At 55.4% G+C, this 20,889-nt stretch overlaps 8 protein-coding genes across 8 annotated transcripts; 5 read left to right on the plus strand and 3 right to left on the minus strand.

The window, feature by feature from the left end:
- Positions 1-457: 457 nt before the first annotated feature.
- Positions 458-1,354, plus strand: BP01DRAFT_300226 (phytanoyl-CoA dioxygenase family protein; the record flags this gene model as incomplete). Its single annotated transcript, XM_025571979.1, has 1 exon — positions 458-1,354. The coding sequence occupies one exon, from the start codon at positions 458-460 to the stop codon at positions 1,352-1,354; it is 897 nt and encodes a 298-aa protein (XP_025429715.1).
- Positions 1,355-2,063: 709 nt separating this feature from the next.
- BP01DRAFT_367008 (putative nonribosomal peptide synthase) lies at positions 2,064-5,312 on the plus strand (the record flags this gene model as incomplete). The annotated part of the gene is made up of 1 exon (XM_025576435.1): positions 2,064-5,312. One exon carries the CDS (start codon positions 2,064-2,066, stop codon positions 5,310-5,312), a length of 3,249 nt encoding a protein of 1,082 aa, XP_025429716.1.
- Positions 5,313-6,629: 1,317 nt separating this feature from the next.
- On the minus strand, positions 6,630-8,091 carry BP01DRAFT_384117 (terpene synthase family protein; the record flags this gene model as incomplete). Its single annotated transcript, XM_025577476.1, has 3 exons — positions 6,630-7,089; positions 7,155-7,434; positions 7,503-8,091. 3 exons carry the CDS (start codon positions 8,089-8,091, stop codon positions 6,630-6,632), a joined length of 1,329 nt encoding a protein of 442 aa, XP_025429717.1.
- A 685-nt stretch (positions 8,092-8,776) lies between these two features.
- Positions 8,777-10,309, plus strand: BP01DRAFT_300150 (cytochrome P450; the record flags this gene model as incomplete). Its single annotated transcript, XM_025571977.1, has 1 exon — positions 8,777-10,309. The coding sequence occupies one exon, from the start codon at positions 8,777-8,779 to the stop codon at positions 10,307-10,309; it is 1,533 nt and encodes a 510-aa protein (XP_025429718.1).
- A 507-nt stretch (positions 10,310-10,816) lies between these two features.
- Positions 10,817-11,839, plus strand: BP01DRAFT_384119 (alpha/beta hydrolase; the record flags this gene model as incomplete). The annotated part of the gene is made up of 2 exons (XM_025577477.1): positions 10,817-10,942; positions 11,009-11,839. The coding sequence occupies 2 exons, from the start codon at positions 10,817-10,819 to the stop codon at positions 11,837-11,839; spliced, it is 957 nt and encodes a 318-aa protein (XP_025429719.1).
- A 411-nt stretch (positions 11,840-12,250) lies between these two features.
- Positions 12,251-14,217, minus strand: BP01DRAFT_300037 (cytochrome P450; the record flags this gene model as incomplete). The annotated part of the gene is made up of 8 exons (XM_025571970.1): positions 12,251-12,416; positions 12,476-12,636; positions 12,715-13,155; positions 13,222-13,313; positions 13,368-13,482; positions 13,557-13,821; positions 13,886-13,949; positions 14,010-14,217. 8 exons carry the CDS (start codon positions 14,215-14,217, stop codon positions 12,251-12,253), a joined length of 1,512 nt encoding a protein of 503 aa, XP_025429720.1.
- Positions 14,218-14,841: 624 nt separating this feature from the next.
- BP01DRAFT_367013 (cytochrome P450) lies at positions 14,842-16,584 on the plus strand (the record flags this gene model as incomplete). Its single annotated transcript, XM_025576436.1, has 3 exons — positions 14,842-15,000; positions 15,080-16,353; positions 16,416-16,584. 3 exons carry the CDS (start codon positions 14,842-14,844, stop codon positions 16,582-16,584), a joined length of 1,602 nt encoding a protein of 533 aa, XP_025429721.1.
- A 235-nt stretch (positions 16,585-16,819) lies between these two features.
- On the minus strand, positions 16,820-18,596 carry BP01DRAFT_300147 (prolyl aminopeptidase; the record flags this gene model as incomplete). The annotated part of the gene is made up of 6 exons (XM_025571976.1): positions 16,820-17,228; positions 17,300-17,435; positions 17,594-17,614; positions 17,669-17,833; positions 17,918-18,003; positions 18,067-18,596. 6 exons carry the CDS (start codon positions 18,594-18,596, stop codon positions 16,820-16,822), a joined length of 1,347 nt encoding a protein of 448 aa, XP_025429722.1.
- Positions 18,597-20,889: the final 2,293 nt, after the last annotated feature.

Consider the following 20,889-nt stretch of genomic DNA (forward strand, 5'->3'; position numbering starts at 1 on the left):
TTCCAGCACTGAGCTTCAAGTCCTCCCAGTATTCTCGGTTAGTTTCTGAATGATCAGAACACTTAGTCCAACTATCGATTTGTTTCTTGCAGCAAAAAATGCAAGCGGTTGGGGGGTGGGGTAAGGGATATCTACCAAACAAGGAGCACAGATGGGTAGTTTTAACAAGGCCGTCGGAGAAAGTTTGACGTGTCAAGGAATGCTGGAATCAACCCCTTACGGACAGATAGGCAATGTAGACGTCAGGTGACCAGTGGTGGATCAAATGCTTGCTACATGCTACAACTCAACGCAGAGGTGCTTCTTATGTGGTACAATAAATGCCCGGAGCAGAGTACAAAAGTCAAGGGCCTCGCGCACTCCATCTTGTTTCTTCCAGTTGATTTCATATTTCACGCTTAACTGTAAGCAACGTACATCGATCTTGACTCTCAATCCATTTTTTCTCACGGCCAACATGACACGTACCTCCCCAGCGGCCGTTCTGCGCCGCGTGGCCGCCCAGGAGGGTGCCGAGAAGGTTCTCCAAGTGCTGAAGGAGGATGGGGTGGTAATCATTCAGGGGTTCCTTAGTCCCGATGTCTTTCAAAAGCTGAACGAGGAGATGGAAGATGAACTGGCGAAACGGCCTCTGGTCTGTGAGCACGAGGGGGAATGGAAGTCGGGGGTGACAGGGGCGCAGACGCGACGGTTGAATCAACTGCCTGGCTTCAGCCCGACCTTCCGCCAGCAGATCCTGAATCACCCTCTCCTCCATGAGATTTGCGAGCCGCTGTTCGGCGCCCATGGCTGTGATTACTGGATGAACACGGCCACGGTGGTGCAGATTGGGCCCGGCAATGCCGCGCAGTCCCTTCACCGCGACCAGGAGCTGTATCCGGTCTTCAATCCCATTGGCAAGAATGCCCCCGAGGCGTTGGTCAACTTCTTTTGCGCGCTGAGCACCTTCACCGATGAAAACGGGGCGACGCGCGTCATCCCTGGCAGTCATCAGTGGGATGACTTCACCACCGATGTGACTCGCTGCGTCCCGCAGACGATCCCCGCCGAGATGGAGGCTGGAGACTGCCTGCTCTTCAGTGGGAAAACAGTCCACGGTGGAGGAGCCAACCGCTCGCAGAACAATATCCGTCGAGGAATGGCGCTGGGCGTTCAGACAACCTATCTCACCCCGGAGGAGAACTACCAGCATATTCCTCGGGAGGTTGTTGAATCCATGACCCCCCAGGCTCAGAAGATGATTCACTGGCGCTCCTCCTACTGCCCTGGGGGCGCCGGGCTCTGGCAAATCAATGGAACAGAACTGGCCCACGAGATCGGGCTGAAGGCCAACCAGCCCAAGAAAACTATCTAGGGTTCTGCTTGATGGGCATCCATGTATTGAGAGTACGGTGGACATAGTAGGCAAAAATGTTGAGGCTGGCAAGATTGCTACAATCAATATTGCAGTAGCGGCAGAATAGATTTTTTTGAAAACAGTTGACGTCCGACTATATTCTTTTTGTAATGTTTTGTAATGCAGAATTCAGAGGCGTGGTACTGTAAAGCAGCTTAATCAACAGGCATCGTATTTCCTCATGACATGAAGCTCTATGGTTTGGTTTATGGCTGGCCTCGAACGACCAGTTTTGCTATATGAAAGGTTGTACTGTACTGGGATGCGTGTGCGAAGACCGGTCTATACTTGCATGGTCACACATGCTGAATGGAAGATTTTTACCCAATGACGATGATGAGGCGTACTGTAAGCCTGGCCTGATGGCATATTCATCCCCTGCATGAGATCTGCATTGTCGGGCTGCCAGGGTCCAACTAGCGGTCAGAGCCTACGAGGTTCGCGAGCAGACGAGGGGGCTGCTACCACCGTACGCCAATGGACAAACATTAATGCAACGAGATGGAGCATAACCCGCATGAGAGGGCCATAAGTCGCGAGTTACAATTATAAAGGGGCGCTGCAAGAGCCCATCCAGAGACTAAAACTGACCGTCCTCGCCCGCGCTCTGCCCTAGGTGGCCCGATAGTCCCAGCCTGCCTCCTCAGTCACTCTCCAACCGCTGACAATGGGTCTGGACGAGAATCCCGTCCCCTCCACATTGCCCTACACCCTTCACGCAGTCTTCGAGCGCAATGTTCTTGACCAACCCGACGCCCCGGCCGTCTGTGCCTGGGACGGCGACCTGAGTTATCAGGAGTTAGACAGGAAGTCCTCGGCCCTCGCCCGCATCCTCTTCCGTCGAGGAGTGCGGAGCGGGGCGCTCGTGGCGCTATGTTTTGATCCGTCGCGGTGGACGGCGGTTGCCATGATGGCCGTCTCCAAGGCTGGGGGGGTTTGGTTCTTTCTCGAGCCCAAGCATCCCGTCAATCGCTTGCAACAGATGTGCCACACCGTAGAGGCAAGGATCGTTCTATGCAGCAGATCACAGGCGAGCGTGGCACATGAGTTGAGCGGCGAGCAGATGATGGCACCGCTCATCATCGAGGAGCCCGTATTGCAAGAGGATCCTGGTGCAATGGATCTCGAGCTCGTCAGCCCAAGTCGCCCCGCGTACGTGGCCTTCACCTCCGGCTCGACTGGCAAGCCCAAAGGCGCCCTCATGACACATCAGGCGGCGGTGGCGGGCGTCTTGCACAATGCGAAACCCATGCAGCTCGCCCGGACCTCTCGCGTTTTGCAATTCGCCTCCTTCGCCTTTGATATCAGTTTCCTCGAACATTTTTGGGCGCTGCTCCTCGGGGGGTGTCTCTGTATCCCGTCCCCGCAGGACCGCCAGAACAACCTTGCCCACGCGGTTCAAGTCCTGCAGGTCAATTGGACGTTCCTCACGCCGACCGTGGCACGTCTCCTGGAGCCCCCGCAGCTGTCATCGCTGCAGACGCTCGTGCTGGGTGGTGAAGCTGTCACCCAAGCAGACCTCGATATGTGGCTGCCCTACGTGCATTTATCCGGACTCTATGGGCCGGCGGAGTGCGCCGTGGGGCTGGCCGTCCAACCAGACTACAGCCGGGTTGAGTCGGCCGCCAATATCGGATTTCCCTTCTCGGTCGCTTGCTGGGTCGTCAATGAGGAGGATTCGACGCAACTGGTCCCACGGGGGACGGTCGGGGAGTTGGTGGTGGAAGGACCCTCGATCAGTGAGGGCTACATCAACGCCCCCGAGCAGACCGCTAGGGCTTATCTGACTAACCCTACCTGGATGCCCGCCGCGCGTCACTCAACCAAAAAGCTGTATCGCACTGGGGACTTGGTGCGTTATTTGGATGACGGCTCTTTGCTCTTTCTGGGCCGGAAGGACACTCAGGTCAAAATCAATGGGCAGCGCATCGAGCTGGGGGAAATTGAGTATCACACTCGCGCGGTCCTCAGCAGGGACCACTTGCGCCCACCCCCGGTCGTGGCCGAAGCCATGGCGGTAAACGGACGCCCTCTCGCAGTGATTGCCTTCTATCAAGTCGAAAGCTCCTGCCAGGACCCCGACCACGTGCAAGAAGACATCTTCCTGCCACCCGATCAGGGGTTCGTGGGACGGAAGACGAGCTATCAGTCGCAGCTCCGGGATCATCTGCCCGAGTACATGATCCCCACCAGTTTCATTCCGGTCCTTCGGATGCCGTCCACCATGTCGGGGAAAACTGACCGCAAGACGCTACGAGAGAAGTTTGCGCAGCTGTCCCGGGACCGCGTCAAGGCGTACTTTGTGGACGGAAATGGGGGGAGCAGCAGCAGCGGCAGCGGCATGATAGAAAGAATGCCGACCACGTCTCTAGAGAGGCGGATGCAGAGGCTCTGGGCGGCCACGCTCAAGCTCGATCTGGAGGAGGTCGGCCGGAATGATCCCTGGATGTCACTCGGAGGCGAGTCCCTCGCAGCGATGCGGTTGGTCGCTCAAGCGCGCAAGGAGGGTATCACCGTCACTGTGCCCGACATTTTCCGCCACAAAACCATTGCAACCTTGTGTCAACATGTGTCGGTCCGCTTAGACGCCGAGATTATTGAGAGCATTCCGCCATTCTCGCTGCTACCGTGCCATGGAGGCTCGCCGAGGGTCGACGAGCTCCGAAAGTCCGCCGCCCAGCAATGCGAGCTCACCCCCGAGGAAATCGAAGACCTCTACCCATTCACTGCAATGCAAGAGGCAGTGGTCATCCCACCGGCCACCCTAGGCGTCAACTACACCCTGCACCTCGACGTCAAGCTGCCCTCTGAGCTGGACCTAGAGCGCCTGATGCGGGCCTGGGATACGGTGGTGGCTGCCAACTCCATCCTCCGCATGCGCGTCGTGCGATTACCAGCCGATGAGAAGGAAACGATGGTGCTCGCTCAGACCCGCCCAAAGGTCTCCATGGAGCCTCTGTTTCCTGACCGATTCGCTCCCGGAGTCGATCTCTGGGGGCTGGGGAGGCCACTCGTCCGGGTGGGGGTTGCGCCAGGACGGCTGGTGATGCTCATCCAGCATGCGCTCTACGATGGTCATTCGCTGGGACTGATTTTCCGCGATCTTGAACAGGCCTACCGGGGCCAGCCAGTGCCGGCTGTCTCCTTTAGCTCCTTTGTGCGCTGGTCGACCGAGTGGCAGGACGGCTCCCTGAAGCAACAGTATTGGCGGGAGAAATTTGTGGGCTTCGATGGCCGCGTGTGTCCACCTCGCGTCGCTGACTCTGAAGTCAGCTGCATCGAAAGCCGTCATCTCTGGGGCTCGCTGAATTTCAAGCTTGATGACTTCACCGTCACCAGCAAGATTCGGGTCGCGTTAGCGGTGGTCCTTTCATGGCATTTTGGTCTTTGTGACCTCGTGCTGGGGGGGATCTATGCCCGTCGTGGGGCCCCGATCCCAGGCATCATGGAGGCTGCGGTGCCCACCTCTGCTATTTTGCCCGATCGAATCCGCCTGGATCCCACCCAGTCGCTCCGGGCCAATATCGACCAGGATCACGAGAATATTCTAACCATGATGCCCTACGAGGGAACCCGGCCGAGTCAGATTCGGGACCTGAGTGAGGCCACGCGGGCAGCCAGTCAGTTCCAGGCCATTCTGGCGGTCCAGCAGGACAACTCCTCGCTCTATCCAGAGATCTTTCGAAACCATGAGATGGGTTATTACGGCCCTGTCACTGCCCACAACCTCATGATGCAGTGCTTTTTGAACCCGCAGCGCTCATCGGCCCGGGTCTCCCTGCGCCTCAGTGAGCCGACGATGCAGCAGACCACTGACTGGGACCGCTTCCTGGGCCACTTCGAAGCCGTGGTGGATGCGATTCACCGAGATCCGGAGATATCATTGAACATGCTGCGTCAGCAGCTGGGGGCGTAGTGGTTCGATCGAATGAGTGTTCCTTCTTTTAGGGCTGGGTTTTGTAGTCACTCAGGACGACCCCAGCGTAATGATTGATGGTGTGCTTTTCAGCCTTTTAGTGTATTTGCAGCCTAATCTCAGTGATTTGACTTGTTCTTTGTACTTCGAAGACTACCTTACCTTTCCAGCTCACGGAGCATACATTTACCTTTTGGCTCCCCCTTCGCAATTGTAGTCAGTACCTGCTCTGCGAGGACACGGTCACCCCTAGCAAGACATAGTCAGTAGAAGTAAGTAATAACGAGGAGTCACTGTTTCGCCTCTTCACAACAGTCTTTGCGATTAAATCTTTAACTTTTTGGCCATAAGATTATCCAGCTATATATATACACCGTCTACTTGATATACGACATTATGTCTTAAGAAGCAGTAACCCCTCATCCCCTCTCCCCTGTCAACGCGATTAATTATACTACATCTGTGTACAGTCCTTGATGTTGGTAGAAGGGCAAATGGCCAGCCTTAGGGTAAAGGAATAGCGCCATGGCAAATTAGTGGTCCATTTTCCAGCCCAATGTGACTGAACTTGCATAGAGAACGATCGTGATTCCTTCTTCGATACAATCACATTGACCATGCGTATTACAGCGAGATCTTCGCTTTTGTGAAGTCCTCAAACGCGCGGACAGTACTTTCGCGGGGAACGTCTCACGCATTCGATCCTTTATATATAACTACCGCATGGATGATCTCGATTCTTCAGAGGACTACTCACCCGCAAGATAAGAGGTCTCCAAAGCAACTATTACCCAGAATCGCTTCGCCGCTCGTAGGCTAGTGCTAGAAACCACCGAAACAGTGCTTTCACAGCTTCATATCTCTCGACAAAAACCATCAGTACCCAGCAGGTGGCTAAGCAGAGGATCTAGCCCTTTCACATCACAAACACCAAAAAGACCTAGAACTGCCTACGATTCAAGCAAGCACTAATCCTTGAAGTACAATCTCGAAAATGCTAGATCAAATTGTGAAGAATAGTTATCTATCTCTCCAAAGCGCTGCATTATTTGCGTAGGACAGCAGGGGGGGCCCTCGTGCTGAGGCGAGTCATAGATAGCTTTGGACCTCTTTGCCAGAGGCAGTCCTCTTCGTGAGTCTAGTTTGCACATAATAAAAAGAAGCGAGTCTTGAAGTTTCGTAACATGGTCATGAACATTGCTTCCCCCCCCCCTCCCCTAATTGTTTGCGTCTACGTATCTATGCAGGGAGCCCTAAAGCCTGCCGCTGCCGGTCAATTACTGTCGTCTCTTTTCTCTGCACCCATTCCGCTCTCACTCATTGCACAAAGCTCTTGAGCATGCAGTCATCTGGGGGCGGGCCGATGAGTTTTCCACTGAGTCGGGCATAGCGGTAGGTGCTCATCGAGTACAAGTAATTGCCGGCAAAGCTCTCAATCAACCGCTTGAGATAGAACTTTTGGGTCTCGCTCATCTCGGGCAGCGCCATCAACCGAACATATTCCTCTCGGACCTGGCGTTCACAGTCCCACAGGACGGATCGGAGAATTGCCTTGGCAGAGCTCGGGGGCACCGAGAGAACCTGCTCGATCATGTGGACCGAATTGTGTAGAGGGGCGCCCTCTTGCTGGTACTCTCGGAGTTCCTTTTCGTAACTGTACAGGTCGTTGATGTAGAGACAGTGTCGAATGTAGAGCTTCTCGATCCACTCGAAGACCGGCCGCTCGGCGGGGTCGTAGAGAGTGGCGGCGCCAAAGCGCACAGCCGTGACCATGAAGCTATCCAAAAGTCAGTCCATGGGAATGTAACCGATGGTAAGGGGAGGCGGTGGGCTGGTTCCTACTCGTAGGCGATGTCTAGTTCTCGAAAATCCCGGAAATCCTGCCATGTGGCGTGGGACTTGTTGGGCTTCGTGCTGTTGTCCCGAGAGTAACGCGCCCAGCGAACGGTGTCCTGCATCAACTCCAGTCCCAGGATTGGGTCGAGCGCGATGGCTTCCCGGCAGAAGTCGAGGAAGATATCATTGCGCGACTCGCCCTCGAGTTCGTTGGCCTGGAAACTGTCTGTGTCCCACCCTTCGAGGATGGAGTTGCCCTCGACGTTGGCCCGGGATTCCATGACATCTGCAACCCAGCACCCAGTGGTTTCAGTAACAGGGAACATCAGAGCAGGAGATATTAACAGAACTTACCATCGTGCAGGAACAGAAAGACAATCGACTTGGTGAGGACGCGGATCCGCGCCACATCGGAGACGGCATACAAGTAAATGCAGATGGTCACTGCCGTCTCCACCAGTTCCATCATCTTGCGGCGCTGGTCGCTCGTCTTGAGCTTCTCTGGAATCACCGCGCCGGCGCCTCGAGCCGCCATGACTTTCTCGATGAGTTCCAACCCGGCGGCCTCGGCCTCACGCCAGTGGATGCACTGCGGAGTTCCCTTCATCGTGGAGAACCAGGGCAGTCCCACGGCAACCGGATCAATCAAAATGGTATTCTCCGGGGGGACCAGCGTCTTCTGCGGGTCCAGGAAGTCAAAGGGATCGTGCTCCAAGACCGGAATCTCGCTCTTCTCCTCCTGCACGTCGTAGGCGTAGATGATATGCCGGTAATGCTTGGGTTTGTATGGAGCCGGTTTTGGAGCAGCCACCAGGGCATTCTTGGAGATAGTGGTCCCATCCTGTGGCCGGCGGGAGGGAGCACCTTTGATGCTCTTCAGCCATTCAGGGACTCGGATGTGGATTTGCACAATCCAGAAACGAGCAATGAGGTCGGGAATCATCATGGAAATTGGGTCGGGGCGAGCAACGAGCACTGAAAAGGAGGAATCCGGCTGTCTCGTGTTTCCTAAACACTCGAGTCAAACTTGGGGATTGGCGGAGCTGCAGTCATGAAGCGACGGCTTGAAGATGACGGAGACAGAGAGAGACACACCAGCCGAAAGATATCAGAGAGAGGCAGAGGAGATGGATGGACTTTAAGTCCATCGTGTGGAAGACACGGTGACCACCAGGGCGGGACTTGATCGTGGCATCTGTAGTCCAGTGGACCTTGCGTTGCCAACTTTCACCATCCAGGACCAGATGAGGCCATGACTTGCAAGCAGACAGGGATGGGTCTTCGCCACGCTCTGGCTGGCATGTGCAATGTGCCAGTGGTATGAGAGGCAAGGGCAATGATAATGATTGACGTTGACCGCAAGGGGCGAGGATCAAGTTACGGTGTACGATGCAGAGCTGAGAGATAACGGAGAGGGGGAGGTGGAGGGAGCTCTCTTCTTGATTGCAGCTTATCTCTCTCTATCTCTGTCTCTCTCTTGTCCACATTCTCCGGGTCTTTAAGCTTGTTCTTCTTCCTTGATCTTCCGTCAAATCATAGTGTAGAGAAATTACAGCGGCATTTCCCAGGCCATCCCATTCCCTCTCCATCCCCTCCCCTCGTCTGAAATCATCATCATGAGCATTGCCATGGACACCTTTCTGGTGGTGGTCGCTACCACTGGCCTGGGTCTCTGGTTTTTTCTTTCGATCATCTGGCGTGGCAAGCTGCCACCAGGGCCTCCGCCGAAGCCCATTATCGGCAATCTCCATCAATTCCCCAAGGTCAACCGCGCGCAGGCCTTTGATCAATGGCATCGGACGTATGGGCCTATTGTGGGGTTGAAACTAGGGCTCAAGAAGCTCATTCTGATCGGAAATTACCAGGTGGCCCGCGAGTTGCTGGACCGGCGTGGAGCCATCTACAGTTCACGGCCTCGAGTGGTGATGGCCGGAGAAATCGCCAACCGGGGCAATCATACAGCCTTGATGCCCTATGGATCCAAGTGGAAGCTTCACAATCGCGTGCACAGCACCCTGATGAATCCCCGCATGGTCCAGCGGTACCAGTACCTCCAGGACATCGAGAGCCGACAGCTGCTCGACGACCTGCTCAAGGGCTCCACCTCGGATTTTGGCGCTCGCATCCATCGCTACTCCAGCAGTTTGTTATTCGCCCTCGCCTACGGCCAGCGGCTGCCCACCAGCGATGCCTTTGAGATCCAGGAGAACGCGCACATTGCCCATCACTTCATCGAGAATTTGGCCGCGGGTCGCTGGCTGGTCGACGCCTTCCCGGTGCTCAACTACCTCCCCACTGTGCTAGCCCCCTGGAAGAAGATTGGCGACCAGCTCTATCAGCGCAAGTTCGGCTTGCTGCAGCGGAACACCGCGCTCGCCTTGGAGAAGCCCGGCTGGAACTGGACCAAGCACTTTCACGGGCCCAAGAAGCCGGCCGATGCGAGCTGGGAAGAGCTACTGAACATCATCGGGGTGCTCTACGAGGCGGGCGCCGACACCACCACCTCTGCCCTCGAGGCGTTCGTCATGGCGGCGGTCTTGCATCCCGACCCTGTGCGCCGCGTGCAGGCGGAGATCGATGCTCTCGTCGGCGGAGCGGCGCGGATCCCCAACTTCGACGATGTGCAGCAGCTCCCCTACATGAACGCCTTCGTCAACGAGACGATGCGGTGGCGGCCCATTGCCCCGGAGGGGGTGCCGCACAGCCTCATGGAGGAAGACGAATACGAGGGATATACCCTGCCCAAGAACTCCATCGTGATCGCCAACCAGTGGCAGATGGCCATGGACCCCGCCACCTTCACGGACCCGCAGGCCTTCCGGCCAGAGCGTTGGCTCGAGGATCCCAAATTGCCCATCAGTGCCTTTGGGTTTGGGCGCCGCGCGTGTCCGGGTCGCCACATTGCCATGAATTCCATGCGGATCGTGATGTGTCGTCTGCTGTGGGCCTATGACTTTGATCATGCCTACGAGCATGGGCAGAAGGTCCCTATCGACCCCGATAATTTCGTTCGCGAGGGAGTCCTCTCCAAGCCTGCCCCCTTCAAAGCCCGCCTGCGCGTGAGAAGTCCTGCCCATGAGAAAACCATTCAATCGGCGCTCCGGGAGAGCGAGCAGGACGAAGACAAGATCTTGGCCCATATTGCTGAGGGCCTTGCATGAGGTTGGGTGGCATTAGGGCAAGGGAGCGGGGGTTGAGATGAAAACTTGAGCAGGCAGGGGCTGGGAGCAGATCATGAGGGGATTAGGTTTCAAGCAATAGAGATACATGAATGCAATCTATCAAGAAGATAAAACTGTGGATAATATTTCCGAGCAATAGTGAGATACGGAGACGAGCTGAAGAGTACGATGGCTGGCTTAGAGTTTAAAAAGCAAGGGCGTGACATGAGGCACATTCTTCGTCCTTGCTTTGACGCATGACTGGAAAAGGGGAGGTGAGATTCCCTCGATCCCCCTTGGAATCGACTTGCATTGCCACGAAGCACCTGCTGTGCTGTGCGAACTCATAGTAGCGGTGAAGATGACTTCCCACCACGCATGAGAAGAAGAACAACTACTCCTCTGCCCCCGTGGCTTCACCGCGACTGCTCATACTCTTTTTTCAGCGAACCCATACTCCCACCCATACTCCCACTCGCATCCGACACACTCTGATCAGCTTTCACAATGACTCAAGGGACCGAAGAGAAGACCTATAGCGAGGTGGAGTTTCTGACGATTGATGGCCTCAAGCTCAGAGGGCGGCTCTATCTGGGCGAACCCAAGGGCCCGGCGTTGGTCATGGCTCACGGGGTGGGTGCCCCCTTTCCAGAAATCTCTATCAGAATCTGACTGGCTAATGGAGTGCATCGGTTGCAGTTCAACGCAGTCAAAGAAATCGTCATCCCGTGGGCGGCCGAAGTCTTCCAGAAGAATGGGATCAGCGTGCTGCTCTTTGACCCTCGCAACTACGGCGAGAGCGAAGGCATGCCCCGCCAGGAGGTCGACCCGGAGAAGCAGATCGAGGATTACTTCGATGCCGTGACCTTTCTGCGGCAGCAGCCGGACATCAACCCGGAAGCCATCGGGCTGTGGGGGGTATCGACCAGCGGAGCCACCGCCATCGGGGCAGCCTGCTTCGACAAGCGAGTGCGATTCATCATCTCGGTGTGTCCGCTCATCGAGGCAACCTTCCGCGAGGAGATGGTTCAAGATGTGATGGCGCAGATTATCCGCGAGCGCGAGGCCTTCGTGGCGGCGCGCACCACGGGCCAGCAGTCGCCCCAGCCGACTCTCGTGCCCATGATCGACAAGGTGGGCGTCAGTCCAATGGGCTTCAATGCCATCCACGGCAAGAATTTCTACGAGGAGATGCCGTGGTTCAAGGAGACGGCGCCCAACTTCCGGCCACACACCACCCTCCTCACCTACTACAAGATGCTGCGCTGGCATCCCCTCAGCAACATCCAATTCCTCAGTCCCACCCCGATTCAGATGCTGATCCCCGGCAAGGATGATGTGTGCCCCACGCAGGAGCAGCTAGACTTCTTCGAGACCATCCCGGGTCCCAAGCGGATGGAGTATTACGAGGATCGCAGCCATCATGGTCTGTTGCTGGGCTCTGCCTTTGAGGGCGTCATGGAGGCGCAGGTGCGCTTCGTCCGGGACGTGCTCGCAGGGCAATTCGCGGTGAAGAGCGGAAGTCAGTGATGGGGGTTTGTCATGTATCTAGCTCGCAGACATGACGATATCGGATAATCAAATCAAATTGCAGCTTCGGAGTCAATCAATTGGGGCAAATCTGGATTCAAACCTTGGATGTACGTACGTATACCGTGATCAGTGTGGATTCATTAGGTTGAGACACATCCATAGCTTCCCCTGGGAATGGATTGGATCAATCCACCTCCGCGCCCGGGCATAGAAGACCTGGAAACGAATTTCAGGGAGACAGTGAATATCAGGAATTTAAACTCATGTCTAGCCAGCGAGGAAGGGTTCAGAGCTAGGGCACGGAGGACCAACATCAAGCGATCTCTCGTCGTTATACGCGTGGCTTGCTAACATCATCTATCTATCTCGCACTCCATACAGATCTCCCTCCAAACCCAGGTGGATGGGTTAGTTGGCCCAGTGGTCTTTGAGAATCTCCACCACCACCTGCGACTTCATTTCAATCAAGGCATGATCGCGGTAGTCAAGCTTGGGACCTGTCGGGCTGACGAGACGCAGATCCCACCGGCTAAACAGCGTCGAAATCATCGTGTACATTTTGAGCCAGGCCAGACTGGAGAGTCAATTAGCCAGAGATCCAGAGTTTGGGAGTCATCACCAGGAGGAACTTACTTCGTGCCGAGACAACTCCGACTACCCTTACCAAAGGCAATCATATTGCGGTCCATGCTCTTCGCATTCTCGCCCATCCAGCGTTCCGGCAGGAACTTCTCGGGTTCCGGATATAGCTCTGGGTCATCCATGATGACCCGGGAGCTGATCGAGAGGATTGTCTGGAAAGAAAAGAGCACATGAGCCGCGAAACTCCAGGGGGATAAACAGAGCCATAAAGGCCAACAGGAAATACGTACGCCGCCAGGAACAAACTTCTTGTTAAGCTGCATACCCTCCGGGGGCACCACACGAGGCAAGCGTCCCGGGAACGGGCTCGACATGCGCAGCGACTCCTTGATCACCGCGGTCAGGTACGGCAGCTTGCGCACCTCTCGGTAGTTGTACTCGTCCTTGATAATGGCGGAGGCTCCCCGTAACTCCTCGCGGAGGCGCTGCAAGACACGGGGATTGCTGAGGACGAAAAAGATGGCAAAGGTCGTGGCGGTACTCGTCGTATCCGTGCCGGCAATGGCAAACAGAAAGGCCTGATCAATCAAATCACTGTTGCTGGGGACTTTGTAGTTCTTGTCGGGGTTATCTTCCAAGAGGACATCGAACAGGGTCGGCCGGCCGTTTCTCATCTGCGTGATCCCCTTGGCCCGACGGGCACGCACCCTGTCGATCCATTGAATGCATTGCTGGTGAGCCAGTATCAGTGACCGAAACCCTAACAAAATTCATTCCCCAGAGATGGGGGTTCCAACCTCGCGAAAGTATGCATAACCCGGCACAATCTTATCGGTCAGGGTGTTGGGAAGCATCAAGGCAAACTGCGCAATCCACGGGGCATGCACCACTAGACAGACAGGTCAGCGGCCAGAGTCGTGTCACTGCTTCAGGGCAACCTTACTGATCCAGACATTTTCCACAAAGGTGTCCAAGTTGCTCAAAAACCGATCCGAGTAGTACCCATTGTTGACCAGGTCGAGCGTCTCGCCAAAAATGAGCTCGCAACTGACGTCTGTCTGTTCACCAGCAAGTCCCCTGCATCAGCTCTCGCTCCCTCGATTACTGGACAGCTTGATCGGTTGACACTCACCGTGATGCACCGCAGGAAATGCATGACGTTGAACTGGTTGCCGGCCTTGCTCGACCTGGCGGCTACGACGTCGGTGGCCTTGCGGACCATATCGTACATCTCATCCGACATCCCATCCACCGCGGTTCCAGTAAACATGCCCGCAATCGTCGTCCGCAATGGCTTGTGCCGATGAGGATTGGTGATCGTGGCAATGGAGGTGGCAAAGCCAAAGGCCTCGTAGAAGTAGGGTGCCTTGTAAAAATTGGTATTGACCTTGAATACTCTGCCATAAAGAGTCAAGAGTCAGCCCTACATCGGAGAAGTTGGGGGATTAAGGGGTGACATACTGATGATACACCTCGACATCGTTAACGTGCAGGTGATTGGGCGCGATACGGACCACCGAGGACTCTATACTTGTTCGTCAGCCGCTTGCAAGCTTTCGACCGGAGAGGTGCAAAGAGTCCTTACTATAACGCTTGTGCAGGTCCGCTACTCCTTCGAGGAAGGTTCCATCCTGGATCCAATCGTGCCAAAACTCCCAAAGGTGTGAAACCGCGGCGACTGCAGGGCCGGGAAACTTGCTGAGGGGATGGAAGAATAGGCGTTGCAAGTACTTGGTGAGCAAGACCACCAGCACCAAGCCGGCAATAATCGAGCTGAGATGGGACGATGCCATGAATGCCCTAACCCCCACCAGGCTGGGACTGTTCACGTCGAAGGCCTGCAACACCATTGTGGATGCGGTTCGATATTCGATACTTGCAACGGGGGATGGACTGGGATCAATGATAGGGCGGTGGGGAAGTAGGGCTTTTCAATCGACAACTGATTGATGGAAATCGATGGAGGTCAAACCAGCCCGTCTTCTCCGCCTGTCCCCCTCCTTACGCATAGCATTCCTGATCACCTTGCGTCTACAGAGGCTTGTATATTGCATGAACCTTGAGAATGCGGTGAATCCAAACCACGTCAGACCAACTGCAAGGGCTGCTGGTTATCATCTACAGACGACATTCGCGCCTTCGCCCCCCCCTTGCATTGCTGCCACAAGCCCCCCACCCCCCACCAACCCCCCCTGCCGGGTATCGCTCTTTCTCTTGTGATTATGCATGATTTTGGCGCATACCGACCTCCCTACCGAACCAGTCATCTGGGAACGGGACAGGACACGCCCTGGCCGAGGTGTGATATATATATAAGTCAATGGTTATCGTTCCGACGGGATCAGATTCATCGCCTGTTCTGTCGTCCCAGGAGCCGAACGGTACCCCTCCTCCCTCTTCTCCACTATCTCCACGCCATGAACGCCACCGAGCAGTCCCTTTTGCTTCCCTTCCTCACCAGTTTCTCGGAAGGTGCTGCTCTTTTGGGGAACGTGAAGGTGCTGAAAGGGATCCCCTATGTGGAAGATCGTCCCTATCTCGGGTGGCCGAGTATTCTCGGTTTCACCATTGCTTGTGTACGAGGATAATTCCTCCTGACATCCCCAAATTCATTCTGCAGGCATTGCTGACGCCTTGCGCACACAACCCGTCCAGTACTATGTGATTTATACCTTGTACGCCTTGTACCTCCACCCGTTGCGCAAGTATCCCGGCCCATGGCATCTCGCGGTCACCAACCTCCCCAACCGATGGTCGACCATTTCTGGCAACTCCTCCTACTGGTTGTACGATCTCCACGAACAGTACGGACCCATTGTGCGCGTGGCTCCGAACGAAATCAGCTACTCGGATCCTCAGGCGTGGCAGGACATCTATGGCCCGCAGCCGAATCAACGGCTGGGGATGCCCAAAGACCCCAAGTTCTTCAGCTCCTTTGAGGACAAGAAGACCGCCGCCTCGATTATCACCTCCCAGCCCAAGGACTACATGCGCATGCGCCACATCTACTCGTACGGCTTCTCGAAGCAGGTCATGCAGGCCAAGGAGCCCATGATTCAGGGCATCATTGACCGCGCGATGGAGGCGCTACGCCAGACCCACCAGCAGCCCCAGGATATTGTCCAGATCTTCCGGGCCACCGACTTCAGCATTGTCACGGAAATCGTCTTTGGCAAGGCGTATCATATCTTTGACCGGACGACGTATCAGCCCTGGTTCAAGAGCCTCATGGGTTGGATTCGGTCGACTGCCGTGATCACCGCGACTACCGACTACCGCTTGGGCAAGCTGGCGGCCTGGCTCTTCACCCCGCGCGATGTCATGAAACAGCGCAATGTCTACCTGAAGTATGTAAATGGCGAGATTGAGGAGCGTCTGGGCGAGTCGAATGATGGGCGGAAGGACGTGGTGCAGCTCATGTTCGAGACGACGGATCAACACCAGCTGGCCGAGTCGGATATTCGAGCCAATCTGCCCTTCATGGTGATTGCGGCCAGTGAAACCACGACGACGCTAATGAGCGGCATGATCGCACATCTGCTGAACTCCCCCGATGCCCTGCGCCAGCTCACAGCCGAAGTCCGCGAGCGGTTTCGCTCGCCCAGCGAGATCACCATCGCCACTGTGAACAACCTACCCTTCCTGAATGCCTGTGTCAACGAGGCCCTGCGCGTGTATCCCGCCGCTCCCACACAATTGCCCCGGGTCGTACCGGGCGTGGGCGCCACCGTCTGCAACCGCTGGGTGCCGGGGGGCACCAAGGTCTATGTCGCCCCCTACGCCACCTTTCGCTCGGCTGAGAACTTCTACCAGCCCGATGCCTTTCTTCCACAGCGCTGGCTGCCCGGGAACGATGAGTCCTTCGATGTGGATAAAAAGAATGCCTGGCGACCCTTTGGGCTGGGGGCGCATGAATGTCCCGGTCAAGTGTAAGTGGGCGAACTGACCCGATGAATGCTTTACCGCGAGCTAATTGAAAATTGTTTCCCAGCATCACCAACCTCATCACGCGGCTGATCATGTGCAAGCTGCTCCTCAGCTTCGACCTCGAGCTGTGTGCAAACAGTCGCGACTGGCTGGCGAAACAGCCCGTGTGGATTGTGTGGGACAAGCCCGAGCTGCTGGTCAAAGCCCGCCCCGTCGCCACCACCACTGCGTGAACTGGGAGAGTGAGGCCCCTGGGGACCCGCATAATGGCATAGGGGGAGGGTCAATTCATCGAGGCAGAGGCTATTAGACGGCAGGTAGAATCTATTTTCTTTAGTCGTGCATCGTAGAGAGTAGACTGAACCAGTCGTAGTATCATAAGCATCTCATATTATATTAAAAGTTAGGGCTTAGACTAGGCGGAACCTGCAAAGAAACGAAGACGATAAATACTTTTGCACCCCAACCCTAATCGATCCGGTCCTCTTTCAGGGCAAACAAGGCGGGCATCACCTCGGCAGCCTTGGTCTCGACCGCGTCGTGGTACCAGGTGTTGTTGATGACCTGCTGCAGGTTCTTGACCTTGGAGGCCGTGTGGCAGGCCAGCTCGTAACTGACATACATGTCCTCCACCGCGGTGGCAACGTAGACGGGGACCTCGTTCTTCGCCAGTTGCGCCTCGTCGTAGAGGGCACTCCAGTCGTTGCTGCGGGCCAGGATGTCGGCGACCGGCTTGAGGTCCTTCAGCTCATCGTAAGAATCAAACATGTCGGAGAAGATGGACTCCCCCGTGAACCAGATCTGGGCGTTGCGCTCATTCAGGCTGAAGCGAGGGTCGGCCTTGCGGCATCGGTCGGCACACCAGGCCCCAGCTTTGCTACATCCACCGAAACATGGTTAATGGCACGCTCCCCAAAGTCGGCCATGATGGGGGAATCGTCCTCTTACCCTTGGCAATACATCGGTTCTTGGAGGAGGGCGTAGATCACGTTTTGGGCCATTCCGGAGCCCTCGATCAGGTCCAGAGTGGGAACCGTCAGGAATTTGAACATGTCCAGATCGTTATCCGTGCGCTGGACGACGCCTATAAAAACCCATGGGATTGAGAAATTAGTCCTGCAACGGGCGTGTGGTGTGACAGCTCGAGTCCCCCCCGGGGTTCCTTCATTCCTTCTCTTTGCCTTATGGGATGGTGGAAGGGGCGAGCTGAGGCTGGGGGGAATGTTGGCGTGCGAAACTCACCATGAATGTAGTCAATGCCACCTGCACATCGTTAGTATCGCGTCTGTTCATCCTTGGATTGGAGCTACTGCTTACCGTGGAGGCCCAGCATGACTCCCAGCTGTTGAAACCGTTCGGGGGTGAGGGTGCCCTTGCTCAAGGCGACTTTGTTCTCCTTCAGGTACTTGATAATGCGCTTGACCCTGTTGACATCCTCGGGGTATTTCTTGTAGTAGGCTTCATTGCGTCGAGCGGCCACCGCTGCGTGATACGAGGCTCATCAGCACCAGGGCGCACTTCCGGGGAGGCGAAAGGAAATCATCATCATCATCATCATCATCTTACCAAACAATTTAGGAATCACCTGGCTCGGTTCGCTGACCAACGGGCAAGGTCCACCTCCAATGAAGACCTCCACCAACGACTTGGGACTGATTCCCCATCACGATCAGTTTCTGTCGGTCCACGACACTCCTGCGGGGGGGATTACTGACAACATAGAGACATAGGAGATGGCACAGAAGCCTCCGAAGCTGGCAGCCATGACACTCCACTTGCTTTGGTCGGCGGGAGCATCCTGATAGAGCAGCTTGCGCACCGCCTCACAGTCGCGGACGATGTTGTCGGCTCGGAAGCGCTTCATCAAGTCCGCCTGCTTCTTGTGGTCGCCCTGCTGGGTCAGGGTCTTGGCCGTGATGGGCGAGCTCTGCCCTGTTCCCCGCTCGTCGAGGAACAGCACCCGATAGCCCTTCTCGAGGATGCTGGGGAGCCAGGCATACTCCAGGGGGGTTTTGCAGCCCAGCCCCGGACCACCCTGCAGGTAGAGCATCCAGGGGAGCTCCGGATCATCGACGCCCAGCACACAGTGGATACTGCGCGCGAACAGACGCACCGTCCCTTCCTCGGGCTTGCTGTGGTTGAGGGGGACCTCAAAGCGCCATTCGGACGTGCGGCATTTGCCCGGCCCGTCGTGGGAGAACCGATCAATGAGCTTGGCTGGTGCAATGGACTGCTCGATGGCCATGGTGGGCGCTGGCTTGGTGAAGAATGCTTGCATCTTTAGCGAGAAGAGTCCTGGGAGTGGGATCAAGAGTGAACCTTCGTGTCTTGTGATGGTGGCTTGTAACACTTGGCTTCTTCCATTGCGCAGAGAAGCGCGTCGCTCTTTATAGCTGCCCCACGGACGCACAATGCCAGTGAACGGCCGTGCCAGTTCGTTCTCTTTGTGTCCGAATGCGCCAGGATGAAGGCCCAGGGTCCCAGAGTGATTGCCAGTTTGATCAGTGCAACCGTCACAGCAACCGGACTCTGTCCTGGGGGCTTTCACGGTCTTCCCATGATACCGTGACGGTAGCAGCTCGCAACTGGAGATCCACGCGTCAGACATGCATTACTGTTTTCAGGTGCAATGCACCTTGGAGATCATCTGTCAACCATGGATGATATATAGTATTCATCGAAATTCATTGAGATTCATTGAGGAATCAGCCCTGGCTGAGTCATGACGTGATGGACTGTCGCTGACTCAGCCATCCAGCCGGGGTTTTCGCCCTGATTTTGATTTTTGCCCTGTCTTTCGCCCCAAGACTCAGGCTGGCAACTGCAGTACAACTTGTCCTTACAGTGCAGTCTTCTAGAATATGTATTCGACCCATTGGCACTGTGAGCGAGCGGAGAACCTGACACACACATCGTCAATCTTGTGGTCTGCTGGGCCCGGCGAGTCTTCGTCGATTTCTTCGGAATTTTGTCTCAGAATCATGTCTCAGACCCTGCATTCGGCAAATTGCAGAAAAGCTCTTCATCCAAAGGTTCTCTCTATTGTTCTCTGAATGAAGAGGTCGCCGTAAACGGTAGATCACTGCTCCCCAGGTCCCCTACAGTATGTCATAGCCTGCTCTGGACCGTGGCCCGTTTCCTGCAAGGTTACATTCTCAGACCCCACGAGCAAAGCTGGGTTTCAAGCCCAAAACCATGGCGTTTCGTCATTGAATTGGGCCTGAACGACGGTCCACCGCTTCGTTCGCGACACCTCGCCCTAAATCTCAAGCGATAGTGATGAGATTATTACGGAATGCAATGGGCAATAGGATCTCACCACGGATGATCTAATTGTGTCAAGATCTCCGCAGAGCCCTACTGGATAGTCCCAATGCGCGATGAGTACCGTCATCGACCTTGTGTCTCAATGTGCTTGACACTCGGGAAAAATATCCTCGTCGAAGATAAGATGATTGGACAACTGAAGAAACTGCAACCTCAGGAACCCACCTCCGTGGGCACAACGTAGGGTTTAGGGTGAAGCATCCACTGATTCTCACTGTAAGGACACGTTGAGAGACTCGGATCGCCCCCCCTTCCGGCAAGGATGGTCAAGTCCCTGGTTATCCTAGTCAGCAACGGTGAGAAGCTTCTGTAAGACACCCTAGAGGGTTATACATGAATTGTCCACTCCTTGCTTTGGGTGATTGACAAGAGCTAGAAGAGTCAAAAGATTCTCACAAGCGGATTAGTACTATCGAGGTAGAAGAGGAATAGATACTTTATTGCATCTCGTTCAGTCGGCTGTCCGACTCTCGGATTTCTTTATACTAGATTACCCATATCCATGATATACAAATCATCAGAGTTCTGCTACAATTTACATTATTGATTATATAGCGACGACAGAGGCCCGTCCAATTTTTTCTGATCCGTCCTGTACGCGGTCATCGAACGGCACGAGAGAAACAAGTGAAGACTCTGCGCCTTTTTGAGGATCTCTCAGATCTATCAGGCCGCCCAAGGCACCACTGGCCGAAATAAGCACAGATAATTTATGATACTATCTACGGGGAACCAGCGTTGGCCTCCTTGTCCGCCTCCACCGCTTCCTCCAGAAGCACACTCATCTCCAAGGCTCGGGTCTCGGCGTTGAGATATTCTTCCAAGAGGACACCCATGCGGCTGTCGTTTGTCCGAGATGCTTCGCGACTCCCAGTCATCGTCGTCGCGGTCTGCGCGGAACTCATATTCCCAGCCAGAGTATTTTCCATGAATCACCCCGTACCACCATGCCACCACGGGAGTGGTACTGTGGACCAGGAAAGTATCCTCAGCCTCATAGGTAAAGATTTCGAGTTCGCAATAGCTCGCCCTTACTTTCGCGACGGATCACCCCATAGAGATCTCTGGGCCCGTCGCAAAACTTCTTGTTCCCCTGAAAGGCCCGGGCCAGAGCCCGCTGCGCTTCGACGGGCCAGATCGTCTCGGTCTCTTTTTCCACGGTTCCCAGGCGCGCTGCAGTAATCGATAATGGGGAGCACAAACCATGGGGT

This window comes from Aspergillus saccharolyticus (assembly GCF_003184585.1).
Source record: "Aspergillus saccharolyticus JOP 1030-1 unplaced genomic scaffold BP01scaffold_24, whole genome shotgun sequence".
Classification (NCBI taxonomy): domain Eukaryota; kingdom Fungi; phylum Ascomycota; class Eurotiomycetes; order Eurotiales; family Aspergillaceae; genus Aspergillus; species Aspergillus saccharolyticus.